This window comes from Halichoerus grypus, chromosome 7, assembly GCF_964656455.1.
Source record: "Halichoerus grypus chromosome 7, mHalGry1.hap1.1, whole genome shotgun sequence".
In the NCBI taxonomy this organism is placed as follows: domain Eukaryota; kingdom Metazoa; phylum Chordata; class Mammalia; order Carnivora; family Phocidae; genus Halichoerus; species Halichoerus grypus.
The window spans coordinates 74371779-74390379 of NC_135718.1; the positions used below are offsets into that span (position 1 = coordinate 74371779).

Consider the following 18601-nt stretch of genomic DNA (forward strand, 5'->3'; position numbering starts at 1 on the left):
GGTGTCCTAACGTAATGGCTCTGCCCCTTACACCTTCTTTTAGGAAGCAGCTTGACTGGAGTGAGCTCACTTTCCTCATTTGTAAATCTGGGGCTAAAACTGCCTACTTACCAGGGGTCTTGCTAGAATAAAATAAGACACTGTATGTGCAAATATATGGGGCAGTGACCAGCACTTGGTAGGTGCTCAAGGCACGTTCATAAGATGCTGCTTTTCATACACCATTATTCTGTACAATGCTCCAGGGGCTCTCATGGGCCAACAGATGTGCCCACATCCCTTCACTTGGCCTTAAAGCCTTCCAACCCTGCTGTACATTTCCAGACTCTCATCTCCTGAAACAGAAACTCACTCTCAAGCCAAACTGTCATTCTTGAGCACATTCTCCAGTCTTATCTCAGTGTCTGTTTTCAAATACTGTTTTCTTTTCTTCAGCCCAGTTTCTAACTTCAGCCCCAAGCTGCCCATAAAAACTCTGTACTCCCTCAGCCCCCTCTGTCTTGTTTTTGTTCTAAGGTCTAAGATATATTCTCGTCAGAATGAAGGTTTCCACCCCTTCCCAAAATACGTAGCTCCTGACCCCACTGGCAAAACATGCCTTTTGCCCAAGAGACTGTAATCCAAAAAGTAAGCATGATCACAGTATCTTCCTTCTACTTTATTCATTCCCCTCCCCTCAAAAATATATACATTTTCTAGCCTCTGTGAAGTTAATCCCTCACATTGATTATAATCAAGATTTCTACAGATAGTACCAATTGTATCATTAGGTTTATTACAGCGTTCAGTGACATTAAATAGTATTTGCATTTTCTCCTCGACTTGTTTTGGCTCACGTAAAGTGAGATGCTTGGTTAAGAAGACACCACATATAATCTCTTGTAACTAGTAGGTCTCAACAAACACTGATTTAGTGAGTAAGTAAATGAAAAATGAAAGAGGAAAGGAAAAGAGGGAGGGAAAGTTGGTTGGTTTTTGGTTGACTGTAGAGCAGGGGCTCCCAGCGGGGGCAGTTTTGTCCCCCAAGTGACATTAGGCAATGTCCGGGGACATCTTTGGTGGCCAAGGCTAGGGAGGAGGGAGCTCCTGGCATCTGGTGGGTAGAGACCAGGGTTGTCACTAACCATCCTACATGGACGGTCCCCCACAACGAAGAATTATCCAGTGTAAACTATCAGTAGTGCTGAGGTGGAGATCCCTTGCTATTAAATATGAAGTCAATAAAACTTTCTCTGTGGGAAAATTCGCAAGAACACCCTCTCTGATATAAAGGAGAGAATGACTTTGAACCTCTCAGAACAAACTAAAGGAAAATAAAATACACAAACTGATGTAACTAATTAGAATGATATAAATGTGTAGACTAAGAAGGGAGTAAATGAAGTGATTATAGTAGAATGAAATCAGAGTAGCTTTTGACAACAGTCATTCATTCTATCTTCTGATATGCTTCCCTCCTGTTTTGTCTTCTCAGTCCTTCCTCTACCTGGCCTGGTATATGACTATGTCCGTTCTTGGACATTATAACAACTTTTTTTTTGCTGCTCATCTTCTTGACATTGCTATGGGATTCAAGACGCTAAGAACCATCTTGTCATCAGTAACTCACAATGGCAAGCAGGTAAAAGTTGATCTCTTTTCCCTCCTGCAAAAACCAAAAAAATCCAACAAATAATATACTAACCCAAATAAACCCAACCTCCAATGGCAATATGCAGTTGTAAAGATTTTTGTGAATGGAGGATCTGCACTTTTTCTTTTATAAACCATGAGGATTATTAGTTGAGTTCCCTAAACCCACATTCGAGTCTTGGCTTGACCGATTCGCTGAGTGACCTTGGATAACTTATTTAACATTTTAAAATCTCTACTCATTTTGTCAAATGAATACAATAAAAGTACATGCCTTTTAGAGTTTTGGGGAAAATTAAATAAAAACATAAATGTGCAGGTGTTAGCACAGGCCCCGGCACATAGGAAACACCCCCAGGAAATAGTTAATTTTTTTCCCAATATGATATTTGCTCCATTTGATACTATAGGGAACCAAAATGTGTTGTAGCATCCTGAGGCACTAGTTGTAATAGTAATAAAACACGAGATGCCACATTCTTAATTTAATGTAATATTTCAAAAGTGGATATCTAGGTATTCTTTTCTCCACTTTTAAATTGGGCAGAAAAAATAATGTTTCATACTTGACAGGGTCATACTTAAGAGTACTTATGTAATAATGGCTTAGTTCCAGATAATCAATTTATGTTTTAATGGAGCCCAACTGTAATGTGAAAACTTTCATTATTAATAAACTTACTGTAGAAGCATGTATTAATTGATTCATTCTCTATCAAGTGTCCACCGGGAGAGAGAACACATTCTATGTCAGTTATTTGGCTTAACAGAGTCCTTTTCCAGAATTTTATAATCCAGCATATTTTTAAATCCGTGCCCCTGCAAAAATCTTGAACCGTGCCCACTGTTAAATTCACATGATTCACAGTTAAATTATCATGATCTTTAGTTTCCTAAATTTCAACACATTGTTCTTATATATGACACTTTAGTTTCTGAATGTTTGACATCAGCAAAAAAGTGTACTATGCTTATTCGTTCACAGTATTGAGTTCCTAATATATTTAAAGAACTGGAGATGCTGAATCTATTGTGTATTTTCACACAAAAGTTCTGGCACTACTTTCAATTAACTTCTAAAATTTTGTTGTGATTATTCCTTTTCTTTTTGAGCTATCAGTTTTTCATATGCAGAAATCTAAAGAGCTTCATAGTCCTTATAGGTAAAACATGCAGAAATTTACAGTGGCACTGTACTTAATTTATAGAAGTAAATTAAGCCCTCTATTCAGATAACATATTTTCTCCAGATAAAGTGATTTTTGAACAACTTAATGTATGCCGCGCAGTCCAGAACATAGGGATTCGTTGTAGTCAAAGGAAGTAGACAGAAAAGAGAATGCATTTTGGTGTGTTTAGAGTTCCTGTGATAAAAACAGAAATGTATTTCACCAACTTGGTGAAAGTCATGTTTTCAACATAGACATACCATGATCAATTTGGACATGAAAGTAAATCAGAGTTTATTACTATTCCAGCTGTATTATGCATTTACTTGCCAATTAAGTACGGAAGTTTTGCATGAAATAGTCTGAAAACTTGATAAAATAAAGAGAATATGAAAATAAATTCCTGCCCCCTGGGGGTAAGAAAGATATGGAGTGAGCTGTGGATTCCATTTCTTTCCAGTCAATAAATCCAGCTATGTGCTCATAGAAAGCTCTCCTCCCACACTGATGTCAAATATGCCAGTCATATATGTCTTGCATTTCTAATGCATGTTCAATTCACATTGCTTTCCAGCTTGTATTAACCGTTGGCTTACTAGCTGTTGTCGTATACCTATATACGGTTGTGGCATTCAATTTTTTCCGAAAATTCTACAATAAAAGTGAAGATGGTGATACTCCAGATATGAAATGTGATGATATGCTAACGGTAAGTTCACTTTGATCTCATATGAATGAAAAAATTCTCCTGCTTCTTCAATCCGAGTGGTTGTGTAGTTATTCTTCAGCCATGTGGAAGAGAAAACAGCATACACAGCAAAAAGTTGTGTGGCTCTTTAAAAAAAACAACAGTTTATGAAACATAAAGGACCATTTCTACTGTTTTTGCACATCTGTGGCACCAACCTGATAATGAGTAGATTTCCTGCATAAAGAACTTAGAACTGGAAGGATTAATATCAACACTTTAGCTTATTGGTTCATAGATTCCAGGACAGCAGGTAAAATTATTTCCTTGGAAAATATTTTGAAGCCTTAGTGACTTGTTCACTGTAATGGTATTAATGGACATCACTGAAGTCCAAAAATAAATCTCTTAGTAGAACTGTTAGTTTTTGCTTTTATATTCAGTATCCTGGCTTAAATTATCTTTTTAGTCTTGGTTTTAAAATCAATGGATGTGAAAGTTTTCATATTGGTCTATCACTGTTCTGTAACCCACCTCTCTGAAAATGGCATATCAGAAGTTATCCGACATGAGATCCTAGATTGGAAATATGTACCTCTAGCTGAAAGGATATGAATTCTTCATTGAGCACCAAATCAAAATACCTACATAAATGGGGTTAGTGGGGTAAGTAAGAGACTAACAAAATGATAGTAAAATTACTCTAGAAAAAATAAACATCCCAAAAGAGTAGTGAGAGAGAACTAATATAAAACTAGTACTTCAGGCAGGTTTTGAACTAGAGAATGATAAATCTGTGGGACAGGATAGAGTCTAGAAATACATTCAGACACACTTGGAAATTAAAAATGTAATAAAACTGGCTTTTGAAATCATGAATGAAAAAGAATTCAATAAATAGTATTGGTACTATGGATGTGCTTTTGAGGAAATTTAGATAAAAATTGATACCAGCCTAGTTCTTTAAATCAAAATAAATTCTGAATGGAACAAATATTTTAATGCAAAAAAAAAAAAAAGTGACTTTTGAAATAATAACAATTTTTAAATGGCAAAAGGTATTTCTGAGTATGACATAAAACCTAAAATGCATGGAAGCTTAAAAAATTACTTTAAAAAGGAACAACTATAAGCAAAATCTTAAAGACAAATGAGAAACTGGGAAAAATATACTCAACACTATAACAAAGGGCCAGTGTCCTTAATTTACTGAGTCCTTATCACATCACTAGGAAATAAACAAGCCAAGAGAAAAATGAAGACTATATCTAGACAACTTGTGGTAAAATTCAATCAGCTTATAAATTGGGAAAATGCTTATCCTCTACTGTAATTAAAGAAATGCAAATCAAAACAATTAACTGCCACTTTTTACCTATCAGGTTTGTAAAATATTAAAGTTTTTTAATACCCACGGTTGTTAAATTGATGGGAAAACTGGCACTTTCATGAATACTGTTCGGAATTTAAATTAACACAATGATTTTAGAGATATTTTGCAAGATCTCTCACATTTTTAATTGTACTTAGCCTTTGCCTTGTCAGTGCCCCTGCTAGTATTGATTTAAATGTTTATTTACAAATATGCTCCTATATGTTCAGGGATACTTGCTGCTATCACAAATTGGAAATAATCTAAATTATCAACAGAGTCCCAATTAAGTCAATTATGGCAAATCCATACCACAGAAAAGTGGGTAGCTATTTAAAAATAAGACAGATCTGCACATGTTGATATAGAAAGACATACGAATTGCATTTAAGTGGAGGGAAGATCTTGAACAGTACTGTAAGATCCTAATTGTGCGCACGTGCGCACATACACACACACGCTAGAATGCACATATTAGGTATGCTACGATATGGATACAGTTTCTAGAAGGATACATAGGAAACTGTTAACAAGGGTTCCTACAGGGAGTAGGACCACAGATTAGGGAGAGAATAAACTTACACAGTAAGAGACTGGTCACTGGTAGCATAACACCCACCAGAATCACTAACATGCAACACTTTACAATCAGTAAGGAAGTAAATATCCACCTTGCTTCTCTACCTGATGACCCTGAAGACTAGGGGTAGCAGGTGGCTAGAGGCAGGGAGGGGATCGGAAGGCTGGAGGAAGCGACAAGGCACAAAAGAAACTCAGTAAGTACTAACAGCAGGCCGTTTTGTCTCCATTGACTCCAGGGAGATTCATTTCTATTCCAGGAGAACCCCCTCCCACCCCTTCCCCAGTGGTTCTAAATCTCAAAGTCCACACTCCCCAGGTCAGAAGGTTTACTAAAGGTCATTCATTCTCAGAGGGTATGGTGCTCATGCATTGCTGAAGAATGCTGGAAAGGCGGGATGACTTCAGGGAGTGGTATCGAGTGGCCTGTCTTAGGGAGTAGGAACAGTGGGGCCTTTGTCCCCCCATCTCCTACCACAATGGGAGCCCTGCAACATCCTGGTCTCCCCTTCTAACATCATGATGTGACCCTGTTCAATTATCCTAATGGTATCCTTGGATGACTACATTTTGAATATCACTCTCAGTATGTGTTTCCATTGCTTTTGTAAATTTTGCCAACGTACTTATTATGAGAAGAATCCAGGCGTGATTTGAACAAGAGGTGGGTTAGGAAGACAACTAACTGCCTTCACCAATTGCATGGGGCATATATGGAGAAGGCAGACAAATTCACCTTGCTGTAGGAGGAGGAAATAAGGCTTCTTGATATTTTCAACTATGGGCTCAGGACTGAGCCTGGATTTTGCTCGGTTGAAGGGGTTTCTGCTCTTACCAGTGAGACTACCTACAACCAGCGCTGTTGTGCGTGTTTATATTCCTACGCATAATGACAAACTTTCTGTCTTGCCTTTGGCTGGGGTGAGGTTGGGGGCATCACACAGGATACCCCTTAGAAGTTTTTTCTTGCAAAAGAAGACTCAGTGCCAAGATACAAGCACCATCTCAGCTGTCAGCTCTGTCACAACTGTGTAGGGCTGTCAAGCGGACCAACCACACGGGAGGCTGCATAGCTTTGCACGTGCCCGCATGTAGCTGATGGTTCTTAAAAACTGTTGCATCAGAGGCCACATGACCTAGATTTCCCTTAGTGTTAGGTCTCAAAACACCTTTTAATTTGCCTCTTGCTGATACTCCTGCAGGGAGGTTTGAACAAGCCAACAACATGTAAAATGCAACTGATCACTTACGGTAGTGCTCATCAGAAGTCATGGCTTAGCACAACCAAGCAGCCAGCAAGACAGAAGGATGGAGTAGGAGGTGGTCAGGTTTGATTTCTTTCATGTGCTTCTCAAAAGAGAATCCTTCCTTTATATCATCTCTAGCATTTAGTCTTCACAGGGGGAAGCCTAGTATTGTTTGCTTGAGATAGGTTTTCTTCACTCATGCCCTATTTTCTGGGCATCATGCTGAGCTTCCACTGCCTTTGTTATTTCTGGTTGTTTCCTAGGGTATTGTAGGAACATTTTAGGTTTTCACAGGGTCTTGGTTCACCTGCCAGTGTTTCATACCTAACAGCAGGTGGCGCTGTAGCTGCAGTTTTTCAGACCAGGTGATGCTTCAGACTTGGCTGGCTTCCTCCCTCCCTCCCCTTCCCTCCTCCCCTCCTCTTCCTTCCTCTTTTTTTTTCTTTTCTTTCTTTCTTTCTTTCTCTACTTACTTATTTATTTAGGATCACGGTGTTTTGAGCCTGACAATCTAATTAAGCCATCAGTATCCTGAGAGAATTTGAACCTCCTCTCCAGGAAGATAGGAGGAGAAAGTGAAAAATGATCCAAAGTTCCAAAGTCCTGGGCAGAAAGATGATTGTAGCTAGATAGCCAGGGAGACTGACTTGGCATAAATAAAGACATTCATCTCAAAATGGGTGGTTCTCAACCTCCAATGCACAGAGGATTCAGGGCAGCTCTTAATGAATCCACAGGTCGGTGAGGCCACCCCCAGATCCCCTGAATCAGAAACTGCAGCAGGGAAGGTGTCAAGACCTGTGTATTTTTGGGAAAAAACAAAACAAAACAAAAAAAAAACCTTTCCAAACTTTCCAGGTGGTTGAGACAACTAGTCACTCCTGGGGAAGTAACCAGCTTAGGTGATTGCTTTTTTTTTTTTTGATTGATTGATTTAGAGAATGAGAGCATGCCAGTGAGCAAAGGGAGCCAGGGGAGGGAGACAAACATATCCTCCAATGAGTGGGGAGCCCTACGTAGGGCTCAATCCCAGGACCCTGAGATCATGACCTGAGCCAAAATCAAGAGTTGGACGCTTAACCAACTGCGCCACCCGGGTGCCCCTATTCTGAATCACTTATTTTACTCTCCCAAGTAATCTGTCTCTGTCTCAATCTCTATTTCTCCCCCGGCCCCCTTTTTTTGGTCAGGATAAAGATCTCGTAAGGATCTTCACCAATCCACCAGAAACTGCTCCTCCTCCGTGTTTCCTAAAGCTGTTGCAAACAGTACTGAACCCTGGAATGAATCCATTGAGATGGGTGACTGGGGCAGAAGCCATAGAATAGTAAATCTTGAGCATTAACAACTATTTCTAGTTGTTTGTACTGCCAGGCACCTTCCTTCCTCGTGACTCAGATTCTCTGAACAAAGTACATCTGTTTGTCTCCTGGAATTACTCTTTCCATTCTCCAGCTCTGACGTTCAGGTTTGAGCTGATTTTATGAAAAGGAAGCTGAACGAGAGATTTTCCGTTTTCAGAAGCAGAATGATAACCTAACAACTAAAAGCCTGACGGCCCCATGTTCACAGGTGTTTACCACACTATCTCATAATTCCACCGTAGCAGCCATCTACCTACTATTTCACCAGGTTGTGAAGGTTAAGGTTAGTAAAATCAGTATCAAAATCCCACAGGTAAACCATGCATTTTATTCTTTTAAAATGTAGTATCTTATTAAGCCTAAATAATCAAATCCGTAAGACTACCTCTTTTCAGCATGGCCATAAGTCTATTATTGAAATATGGTGGTATCCCTTTTTGGGCATCAGAGTTGTCACAGAATGAAAGTGAGCAGAGAGACCGGGATATTGCTGGGAGAGGCTAGATGACTGAGATCTGAAAATCTGAGAATAGTAAATAGTAGACATTTACTTTGGTAATTTAGGCTCATTCCATGGTCTTATCTCCAGCTGTGCATGCCTAGAAAATAAAAGTGAATCATTCTCTTGAGGACAGACTCACATTAACCAGGCTCCTAAGAGTCAGATGTATGAGTCAGAATACCAACATCCTACTCGTTAAGAGTTTGTGTCACAAGTAAACACAAACTCTATGTTGGAAGCCAAATTATAATCCAAAGTCTTGGTTAGCAAGATTTAGCAAAAAGGAGCTAGATGATCTTCATCCCCTATATGTCAAAGAAGCAGGACTTGGGAGAGCTAGGACACTCCAGAACCTGGATGGGGAGTGGCAGTGATACACTGTTGGCCCAATATGGGTATAGTATGAGTGTGGGAGCCAGAGGGCCAGAATTGGATATGGAGAAGTGCCAGACCAGAGACAGGCAGAGTGTCAACACTGAGTCCCCAGCCCAGAGAGGGGATTACAAACAAAGCTAAGTATGGTGAAGCCAGGAATGGGTGGCCTATGTTAGTTCACTAAGTAAAGAGTAGGCAGCTGCAATAATTATCTATTCCCCGTGGCCACGACTAAGCACATAAGAAGACAGATTTGGAGAAAAACATACAACCGGAGCTTTTTCTTAATAAAAATAAATGCTTACGGTAAAAATAATCCTAACAGTATGCAAGAATATACAGTGAAAATAAAATTTTCTCTTCCTACAGATCCACTGTTCTGGGTTTCAAGTACTGTTTTAGACACACAGTTATTGGAAATTAATGCAGTGTCTGGAGGGATATTTTTTTAAATGACTGTCTTCAAAATTTTACTTCCAGAGTTTGGTTCAGTAGGAGGTACCAGGAATCCCCAATGTTTATGCCTCTAGGAGATCCAGATGCACAGTTTGGTTTAGGCACCATTGGTTTCATTGGGCTCTAAAGAATGACTTTCCAGGCCTCTCTGCAAGAAGGACCCCGTACCTGAGCTCCAGAACAGTTCTTGGGGTGGGGGGGGCGGGGAGGGGGAGTGCAGAGCTGCTTTGTGATACTACTCATTGTGTGTCAGGCTGACAAACTTCCTTTCTGAGTGATCCAATCTTTTTTTAATTCTGTTCATTAAATTCCAGGCCTCTGACCCAAGAAACTTTTTATCTGTATCTATCACTATTAGCTGTTGAACTGTGAGCATTTTGGTGTCCCCTTGCCGCTGGTCCTATGCCTGCACTTTGTGCTTTTTAAAGTGATCTGAGAATTTGAGGTTTATAGGTCAAGGCAGTGAAGTCTCCATGAGAACACTGATCAGTCATGACCTTTCACTCCTCGTTCATCCCACAAGTGATTTATAAGTTCCTATCACGTGCTGGACATTCTTTTAGGCACCGATAATAGAGCAGTAACCCAAATTGTTCTTGTAATGAAGCCAATCCTAGTGGAGTGAGAGGGATCATAAAGCATCAAAAATAGGTAAATTGGAGATACAGGTCTGGAATTCAGGAAGGAGACCCATGGCATAAACAGAAATGTTTTTAAGTAATTAGCACAGAGATGAGAACTTAAGTATGAACCTGGCACATTCCCCTGGGGAGTGTCCTAACAGAAGAAAGGTCAGAGAACCCCGTGCTAGGGCACTGGTTCATGGAAAGATAGGGAGCTGAGGAAGAAGTGGCCAATGAGGCTGAGAAGGAACGGCCAGAAATGTAGAAGAAAACGAGGGGAGTATGATGTCTCCCCAAGAGAAGACACTGTGTCAAGCAAGGCCTCTGTCCCCTTCATTATGGCAGACAGTGGGTAAATGTGTCTTGCACTGGTGGGTGACATCAGTTGGGTAAAACAGAGTGTCAGGAACAGTTTAAGACGGTCTCCTGGAGGAAGGATTATTAACTGCGGGTTGGAAGGGATGAAAGGAATGGGATAAGAATATGAAATTATTTTTCAAGATAAGGAGAATGTGCAAACCAAGATCTAGAATCCGGGATATTATCTGAGGGGCGTGGGTAGGATGGAGGGTGGTGTCTGGGAGCCACGACTGATCATCGGAGAGGGGTGAAGTGTCACTAAATCTGAGGCGCCAACATGGAGAGTATGAGCTTATCCTGAATAAAGATAAATCATGGATGCTTTCGGCCACTGGCTCTCAAATGTTGTGATTTTGCCCCCCAGGGGACACTTGGCAATGTCTGCAAACATTTTTGGTTATCCTCGGGATGGGTGCGATTGGCATTAAGTGGGTAGAGGCCAGGGATCCTTCTAAAATATCCTACAATGCACAGGACAGACCCCACACAAAGAATGGTTGGCTCAGAATGTCAATGGTGCTGATGCTGAGAAACCCCTCCCTTTTCTGCAGTGGGCACTTGGAGCTGTACTTATTATTGGTTGCTTTAATGTTTCACACTTTAAACAATGAGCTGTTACTTCTCCCTTTCCCCTGTCTTCGTTATTCTTCACGTTCGAGTAGAAAAATTTCAGCATCATATTCCATACATGACAGATGAGGGGCCGGTGAGGGTTATCAGGTCTGTTTTTTCCTAGCTTAATTTCTGAGAGTCCATCTTATTATACATTGGGCTTTTACTTCCTCTTTCCTATGTCTGTTATGCTAAAAACATGAACAGGGTGATTAAGCATAGTCTTGTGGACTTCAATGTGATCTTAATAGGATTACCTTATGCCAGATTCTAGTGAGGTATTTTTCATTCTCCGCAAAGTGTGACAGAAGGTGCTAAGCAGAGTGTAACAGTGCAGAGTTTTGTTTAAAAAGCAGCAGAGTGTAAAGGCCAAGTGTTGGCATCACAATCACAGATACTGAAACAAAAAGAGGCAAGGTAGAAGGCAAAGATTCCCATCGTTTCCAGAGTGAGGATTAGGAACTAGAGGGAGAACCTTAGCTTTGTTGGATGTGAAAACAGGGAGTGTTCCTCCAAGAAGTGACCATTTCTCTCCTTCCCAGTGCTATATGTTCCACATGTATGTTGGGGTACGTGCCGGAGGGGGTATCGGTGATGAAATCGAAGACCCAGCAGGCGATGAATATGAAATCTATCGAATCATCTTTGACATCACCTTCTTCTTCTTCGTGATTGTCATTCTCCTGGCCATAATACAAGGTAAGCATTGTCTTCACTGAAGTGCAAGAGGATCTAGAACGTGAGCCACCTGTTGTTTAAGCTAACAGTAAGGTAGGGTAAGGATGTCAAGTGCTTTCTGGAAAAGCCAAATAGAACTGTTCTTTTCAGGATTTCTTCATTCAAAATCTGTAGAGGGAAAATCAAAGCAGCATGGGACCCTGGGTGTAGGGAGGATGGATATGGGACTCTTTTCCCATAACCTGATGGAAGGAGCACTTCCCTCAGTTTGACTCTCTGCCCTGCCACTTACTGACTTAAAATGCTGGGTGGGTGAGCCATGTAACTCCTTTGGGTCTTTCAAATCGAAATTTATAAATCTCTAAGCCATAGTATTATTGAAAAGTTTTTTTTTCTTTTAAAGAAGTGATATATGAGTACCCAGACAGTACCTAATGCACAATTAGCGCCTCCTAAATAATTTTAAGGCTATCATCTTTGGGTATCTACTATGTGCCTGCACATGTTTTAATTCATTTTACCCTCATGCATCCTGTGAGAATGGTGGTGTTATTTACATCTGAAGAAACTGAGCCATAATACGTCTAAGTAACTTGGCCAAAGTGCACAGTTAAGAAGTGTCAGGGCTAGAATCCAAACCCAGGGTGTCTAGACCCAGAGCCCTCACTTAAAACCAGAGGACCATATTGACCCACCAGTTCTTCCCTTTACTCCAAGGACACTTGGAATGTGGTGTTTTCCTCCCTCAGAAAAATCACTCTTGTTATCTCTTTCTGTTCATCCATTGATTCTGGCTTGAATTAAATGTCTATGAACATGATATAATCCTCTAGGTTCTACGGGCACAAAACAGTACTTTTGTTTTTTTCCAGTAAAGTACATGAACAAGTTTAAAGGATTCATAATCCATCCTTTATGTCTTTTTATTGCGTGTAACAATGATGTGTTTTATAAGAGAGCAAACTCGTAAATCCCTTGGAAGAGGTGCAGCCAGTGAGTCAGAGAAGGAAAAGGGTCTGAGGGAAAACAGCGCAGGGCGGTTAGTTCCTGGCTGACACAGTTAATAACGTGATGGCGAGTTTGTCAGGAACTTGTGAAAAGAATGATTTGAGGCACGTTCCTCAGTTAATATGGTAATGTTTGATTTCCAAATTGGTACTTGAAAATCTCATTAATGGAGTTCTCCGCGCTTTCCAACCAGAAATCACAATTGCTCTTTCTCAGAGTGAAGTAGCGAGAAACACACCCTCTGTATGTGCCAAGGTAATGAAGGGTTTTTCCTGCTCTGTCCCTTCATTGTGAAACCCCCTTCCTGCCCCCAAAGAGAATGCTGCCATCCTAGGAGGACTGTCGGGTGTGAGCTCACAACCTGTAACACATTCTGAGCATTTCCCGGCACGGCTGTCCATTTTCCCTTTCTTTGGAAGGATTAGCCAAGGGCCTGTGAATTTAATAATTCTTCTCTGGTTGATAAAGATTAGAGTGTATTTTTATTGAACACTAGGTTTAATTATTGATGCTTTTGGAGAACTAAGAGACCAACAGGAGCAAGTCAAAGAAGACATGGAGGTGAGTCTTTCTGTGTCTGGCTCAGCTTTGTTGCTGTGGGCACTTGTTTCCCCTACTGTCTTTATCCAAGAACCATGAATGCGGGAGAAAGTAGGGGAGGACATAAGCACCATGTGACTGCCTTGGCCTGTTTCGGACCTGGGCAATACATACCCCTGACCAGTGTGCTAGGTGGGAACTGTGGCGGGCTCCGGGTGCGTGCACACTAATATGGCACCATCTACCCCTCAAGGAGCGGGAGAACCACCCATTCAAGATGATGGATTCACTGACAAATAAGTAAACAGACAATTGCAAAGCAGTATGTTGAGCCCTTTCTAATAACTCAAAGAACATTATAGTGTAACTTAGAGGCTGTGGAAAACCAGAAATGGGTTTTAAGCAGGGTGACGGGGGTTTACATTTTACAAAGAGAACTATGGTTTAAAAGATGGGGAGTACATTAGCAACTGGCAAGATCAGGGGCAGGGAAGCGGGCTGTGAGCATTTTTTCGGCAGGAGATTATGAGGCTCCTGCTGAAGAAATCCACCGAAGATGTAGGGACTAGATGGATTCAAGCAGTACTTTGGAGTTGGCGTGAGTAGTGGGTGATGGGCCAGATGCAGAGGATGAAGGGTTTGAGCAAGCAGGGAGGATACCCAGATTTCCAGCATGAGCTACCAGACGGATGGTGGCTCAGTTACACCCAGAGTAACTGCAAGAGGTAACACAGAGGAGGGGCAAGTTCATGAGTGAACTGTTACCTATGAGCCCGTTTAGTTAAGACATCAAGTGCTATAAAGACCCATTGCTGAATATGGCCTATCGCTGTCCACAGTTGTTGATCAGTAAGGCAGAGAGAATTTAATAAATTATTTTAATCATCTCGAGTCGAGGCCCTAGAATCTAAGGCATCATAAACATGTCTTCAATGGTATTAAACAGTTTCTAATTTGCAAGGAAGATGAGCATCTGGAGCCACACGAGGGCCACAATGATTAAAATCACTCTAGCTGATACCTATGAAATTCTAATAATAAAACAGAAAGCCTGCTTCTCTGGGTCTTGTGTGCCAGTCCTGAGGATGGCAGACCTGAAGAGGTGCTGCTCTAAGAGATGCGGTGAGAACAAGCAGGGTGCAGAAGGAGCAGCACCCCATCCCTACAGTAGAAAGTTACCCCAGTACCTGTTCATTGATTAATTCTGTATCTAGCATGGTGCCTGGCACACAGCAGACCCTCTCAGGCATGGACTGAATACCCCACAGCTTGGTATTTGATTTGGCCCTCCCCAAATGGGAGTCATCTGTACCTTTCTCCCCTGGGTCATCAGACTTTGTTCAGGTAGGTACCAAGCTTGTGGTCTCAGTCGAGGACACATCGAGTCTTGCCTACGTAACTTCAGTCAACGTCATGAACTAGAGTGATTGCTAGGTCTGGGCATTCTCACTTAGGCTGGAGAAAACAAGGAAGAGACAGCGCTTTACAGCCCTCATTATGCTGTATGCTTTTAAGCCTCCAGCAAGATACAGTTGAGGCAACAGTTACATTAATATTCACGCGTTTGGCACAGCCTTCCCTCATGACCATCTACAATACTGAGTAAACCAAACAGCTGCCCCTAAGTGGGGAGTTGTGCGTTCCTTTGTTTTGCTTTCTGAAATCTGACATTTTAGTATTTCCCTTTGTCTTCTAGACCAAATGCTTCATCTGTGGGATAGGCAACGATTACTTCGACACGGTGCCACATGGCTTTGAAACCCACACTTTACAGGAACACAACCTGGCCAATTACCTGTGAGTGTGCCTGTCTCAGACTCTTCGGCCCCTCCCTGTCTCACCAATGCCCCCTTCTCAGCAAGCTTGAGAAACAGGAGAGAGATACAGCTTCCTTTTCTTCATAGGCTCGAGCTCAGGCTTTGAGAGAAAGACCCACAGTTAGTGGTTCTCTTGTCCCCAAGAGGAGGTTCACATAAGAACTTGCAGCCCTTCGTGTGAACGATACCTTCTAGAACATGAAATGGAAAGATGGAAAAGAATAAGTGGAATACACGCTCAGCCTCTCAGAGAGCCCTGACCATGTTTCCCGTTTCAATTAGGAAGACTCCAGGTGCTTCCTAGAGATCTGTGCATCTCCATTTTTCTTTTCTGAGGACCTACAGATCTCTTGAGGCACTATTCTCTCTTTAGGCACTATATCTTAACACGGTTAAAAGTTCCATTTTTTTTTTTTTTTTAAACACATAGAAATGTGGCTATTGCTGACGACTAGCGCAAACTGCAGTTCGGTAAAATGTAATTCTTAGTTTCTAACGCAATTTTAATATCAAACAGAAGAGATGCAGAGTAGCTTTGTAGCAAAAGAAAAAAGCGGGCTTTGGAATTCACAGCTGTGGGGCATTTGGGAAGTTATTTAAACTTTTTGATCCCTGGTTTTCTAAGTGGGGATTGTGATTCCTAGCCCATGAGTGAATAAAAAAATACTTTTAAAAAAGGTTAAGTTTTTGTTTCCCATGGCGTTTTTTTTTTTTTTTTTTTTGCCTTGCCGTTTTGATCCATTTCTTTGCCCTGCCAACAGTCCAAGAGTTAGCATGTAGCCCAATCAGAAGTATCTGTGTATGCTGACATTTCCATTCCATCCATCTCTGATTAGTCTCTCTGTATCTGTAGGTTTTTTCTGATGTATCTCATAAACAAAGATGAAACAGAGCACACAGGACAGGTAGGTAAACAGTGACCATACACCATCTTCTGAAAGAAGTGATAGAGAATCCATACACGGTGGGAATACGTGTGCATGAAACATGAAGGGTTGGAATTACTTTCAGATATTAGTCATAGTATCTTAATAAATTCCTGTTATCCTGGACGAGTGTGCAAAGATCCCCTTTGTAGAAAAAGTAAACCTGTAAGTTCACATAAAAACTTTAAGCTTGTATTAGCTGAACATGCTGAGTTTGGGTTTTGCTAAGTATAATGTCCTTGATTGCTTAATCACATAGCAGATGATTTCAGATGAACTTCAACCCACAGTATTAGGGTCAGTTAAAAATAATTGTGTATGAAATGTCTAAGGTTCTCCTTAAGTATTTGAAATTCTGCCTCTGCAGATATCCGCCTCCAGTTAACAGCTTGAATTTGAAGGATACAATTAATAGGAATATCTTTAAAAGAACTCTTAAAATCATATACCACAAATAGGTTTTTTAATCATTATTATATTATGGTCCAGATGAAGATTGATTATTAATAGCATTAAGTGAGGTCTGGTATGGTTAGGAGCTCTCTAAATGAATATGGGCTTCCCAATCATGTAAATTATGTGTAATTACACAGTTACCTAGATATTTGACATATACATGCAACAAATTTGTGTTTCTTTCTGTCTTCTGTTTTGTGGTAATGCACAGACTCTGGGGAAAGACCTGATGTTAATACATTTCCTTTACTTTTCCAGGAATCTTATGTCTGGAAGATGTATCAAGAAAGGTGCTGGGAATTTTTCCCAGCAGGGGACTGTTTCCGGAAACAGTATGAGGACCAGCTAAATTAGACTCAGACTCAGATCACCTCTGAAAACCAAAACATACACATTCACTCTTTCTGCCTGTCTCAGTCTCTCCCTTGCTCTCTCTCTCTCTCTCTCTGCTCTCTTGGAAACATCTTGCTGAATTTGTGAATTGCCAGCATTCTATGCTTTCTGGGAGCAGTGAACTCTGTTTCTGAAGACCTGACTGTGCTTCCCCCCCCACCTTGTGTATTTTCTTTGAGAATAAAGACTGAAGAATAACCTAAACTCATACAAAGACAAACTAGGAACTCTGGAAAGAACACCGTTTCGGATACTTTCAATCGTAATGCCAACAGATCGATTTCCTTCTGAGACTCCTGGGAAGTCCCCTTGAGCTATGGGACAGTCACAGAAAAGCGTGACAGCCACACTCATCCAGCCTCTTCATTTCACCATCCTGAAAGGAACTTTCTAATGGTCACAGAGCACTGTAGCACTTAAGAGATTGCCGTGGACACCAGTTACGAAGGGAAATAGTGCCTTACTATATGTGGGTTGAGCTATGCAGAAGATATGTGCATGAAAAAAACATCTTTATTTTCTTTATGTCGATCTTTTTTTTTTTTCCTTAGATTGATTTTGTGGGCTTTTTTTCTTTATTCTTTTCTCTGGTGGGGGAGGGTAAGAAAAGCAGTTTGTGCGCACCTTTTAAAAAAAAAAAAAGACGGGTGGCCTGTCTCAGGACGAGAGGAGGCTCTTCTCATTCGCTAAATTCACATTTACCCTCCCCATGTGCTCCTGCTCTTATTTTGGTAATGCTCTGATGCAACAACGCAACTTTATGAAATCTTTGTATGAAAACAAAAAGACTGCAAAAAAAATATACTTTCAAAAGAAATAATTCATTGCATGTTTATTATGCAAGTTTAAAAGAACAAAGAAAACCTCCAGAAGCAAGCTGATCAGCGTGAGAGAACGTTCATGATAATTATATTCATAGTAATAAAGTGTCGTGGGCTTAACTGTACGCTCGGGGCCAGTGTCATCCACCAACAATGTGATACATTATGAACTTGACAGTAGTTTTGGGTTTTTTTCTCTTTCTTTTGGCCACCTGTGATCAGTTGCTGATTAAGGACTTCTTGTCAGGCCGTTTTTTAATATCAAAGCTGAAGCAATATCCATTCAGGGATTTCATCAGTTGCATCAAAAAGAAAAAAACACGGATGATAATTATCAATCACTCCATTTTGAGTCCTTTTAAATGTAATGCTTTATCTTTACAAATAAAAAGACAGATTCAGAATGGAAGCAAGATCATTTTGCAAACATTGGAGCTCTTTTATTACGAGTCTGCTTGTTAATTTTAGAATTGTAAAACTGCTCTGATTAAACTGTTTCACTAACGTTCTCACTCTCTTCTTTCCCCGTTTCACTTATAGTGGGGAGGCTTTATAAAACCTTGAGCTTTTAATAACCTGAGGGGGGTCCAGGGCAATGCAAACCCTGCCACACAGCCTTTAACACCTGAGATTTCCCTGTGGCTAAGCAAGTTCCCGCCTTTAGGATTACAGAACCTGAGTCAGCAGGCAGTTTGAACAACCCCACCCCACCCCCGTCATTTCCCTGACTTGCAGCCATCCCAAGTTCCTTAAAACCACCAATGACAGAAAAATCACTGTCTCCCAAATCATTTAACTTTTATACAGCTCTCATTCTATAAGGTTCTTCCTTGCTCAGGGCAAATGTTTCCCTGTAATAGCAGGGGTTCACTTTCTGCCTTCGTATGAAAGAACTGGTACACTAGGAATGGGTGTATTAAACACTCAAAACACTAACTGAATACTCGCTGTGTGCCAAGCACTGTGCTGGGTATCACCTGTCA

At 40.8% G+C, this 18601-nt stretch overlaps 1 protein-coding gene across 3 annotated transcripts in view; it reads left to right on the forward strand.

Moving 5' to 3' along the window:
- RYR2 (ryanodine receptor 2) overlaps positions 1-18126 on the forward strand; it is a 731966-nt gene extending 713840 nt beyond the window's left edge. For all 3 annotated transcript variants that reach the window (XM_078077755.1, XM_078077754.1, XM_078077753.1), the window contains 7 exons: positions 1475-1621; positions 3376-3510; positions 11522-11678; positions 13162-13226; positions 14902-15002; positions 15876-15927; positions 16663-18126. In XM_078077755.1, coding sequence (XP_077933881.1) covers positions 1475-1621; positions 3376-3510; positions 11522-11678; positions 13162-13226; positions 14902-15002; positions 15876-15927; positions 16663-16758 — 753 coding nt within the window. In that variant the 3' untranslated portion in view covers positions 16759-18126. The remainder of the gene's footprint in view (positions 1-1474; positions 1622-3375; positions 3511-11521; positions 11679-13161; positions 13227-14901; positions 15003-15875; positions 15928-16662) is intronic.
- The last annotated feature ends 475 nt before the right edge of the window (positions 18127-18601 follow it).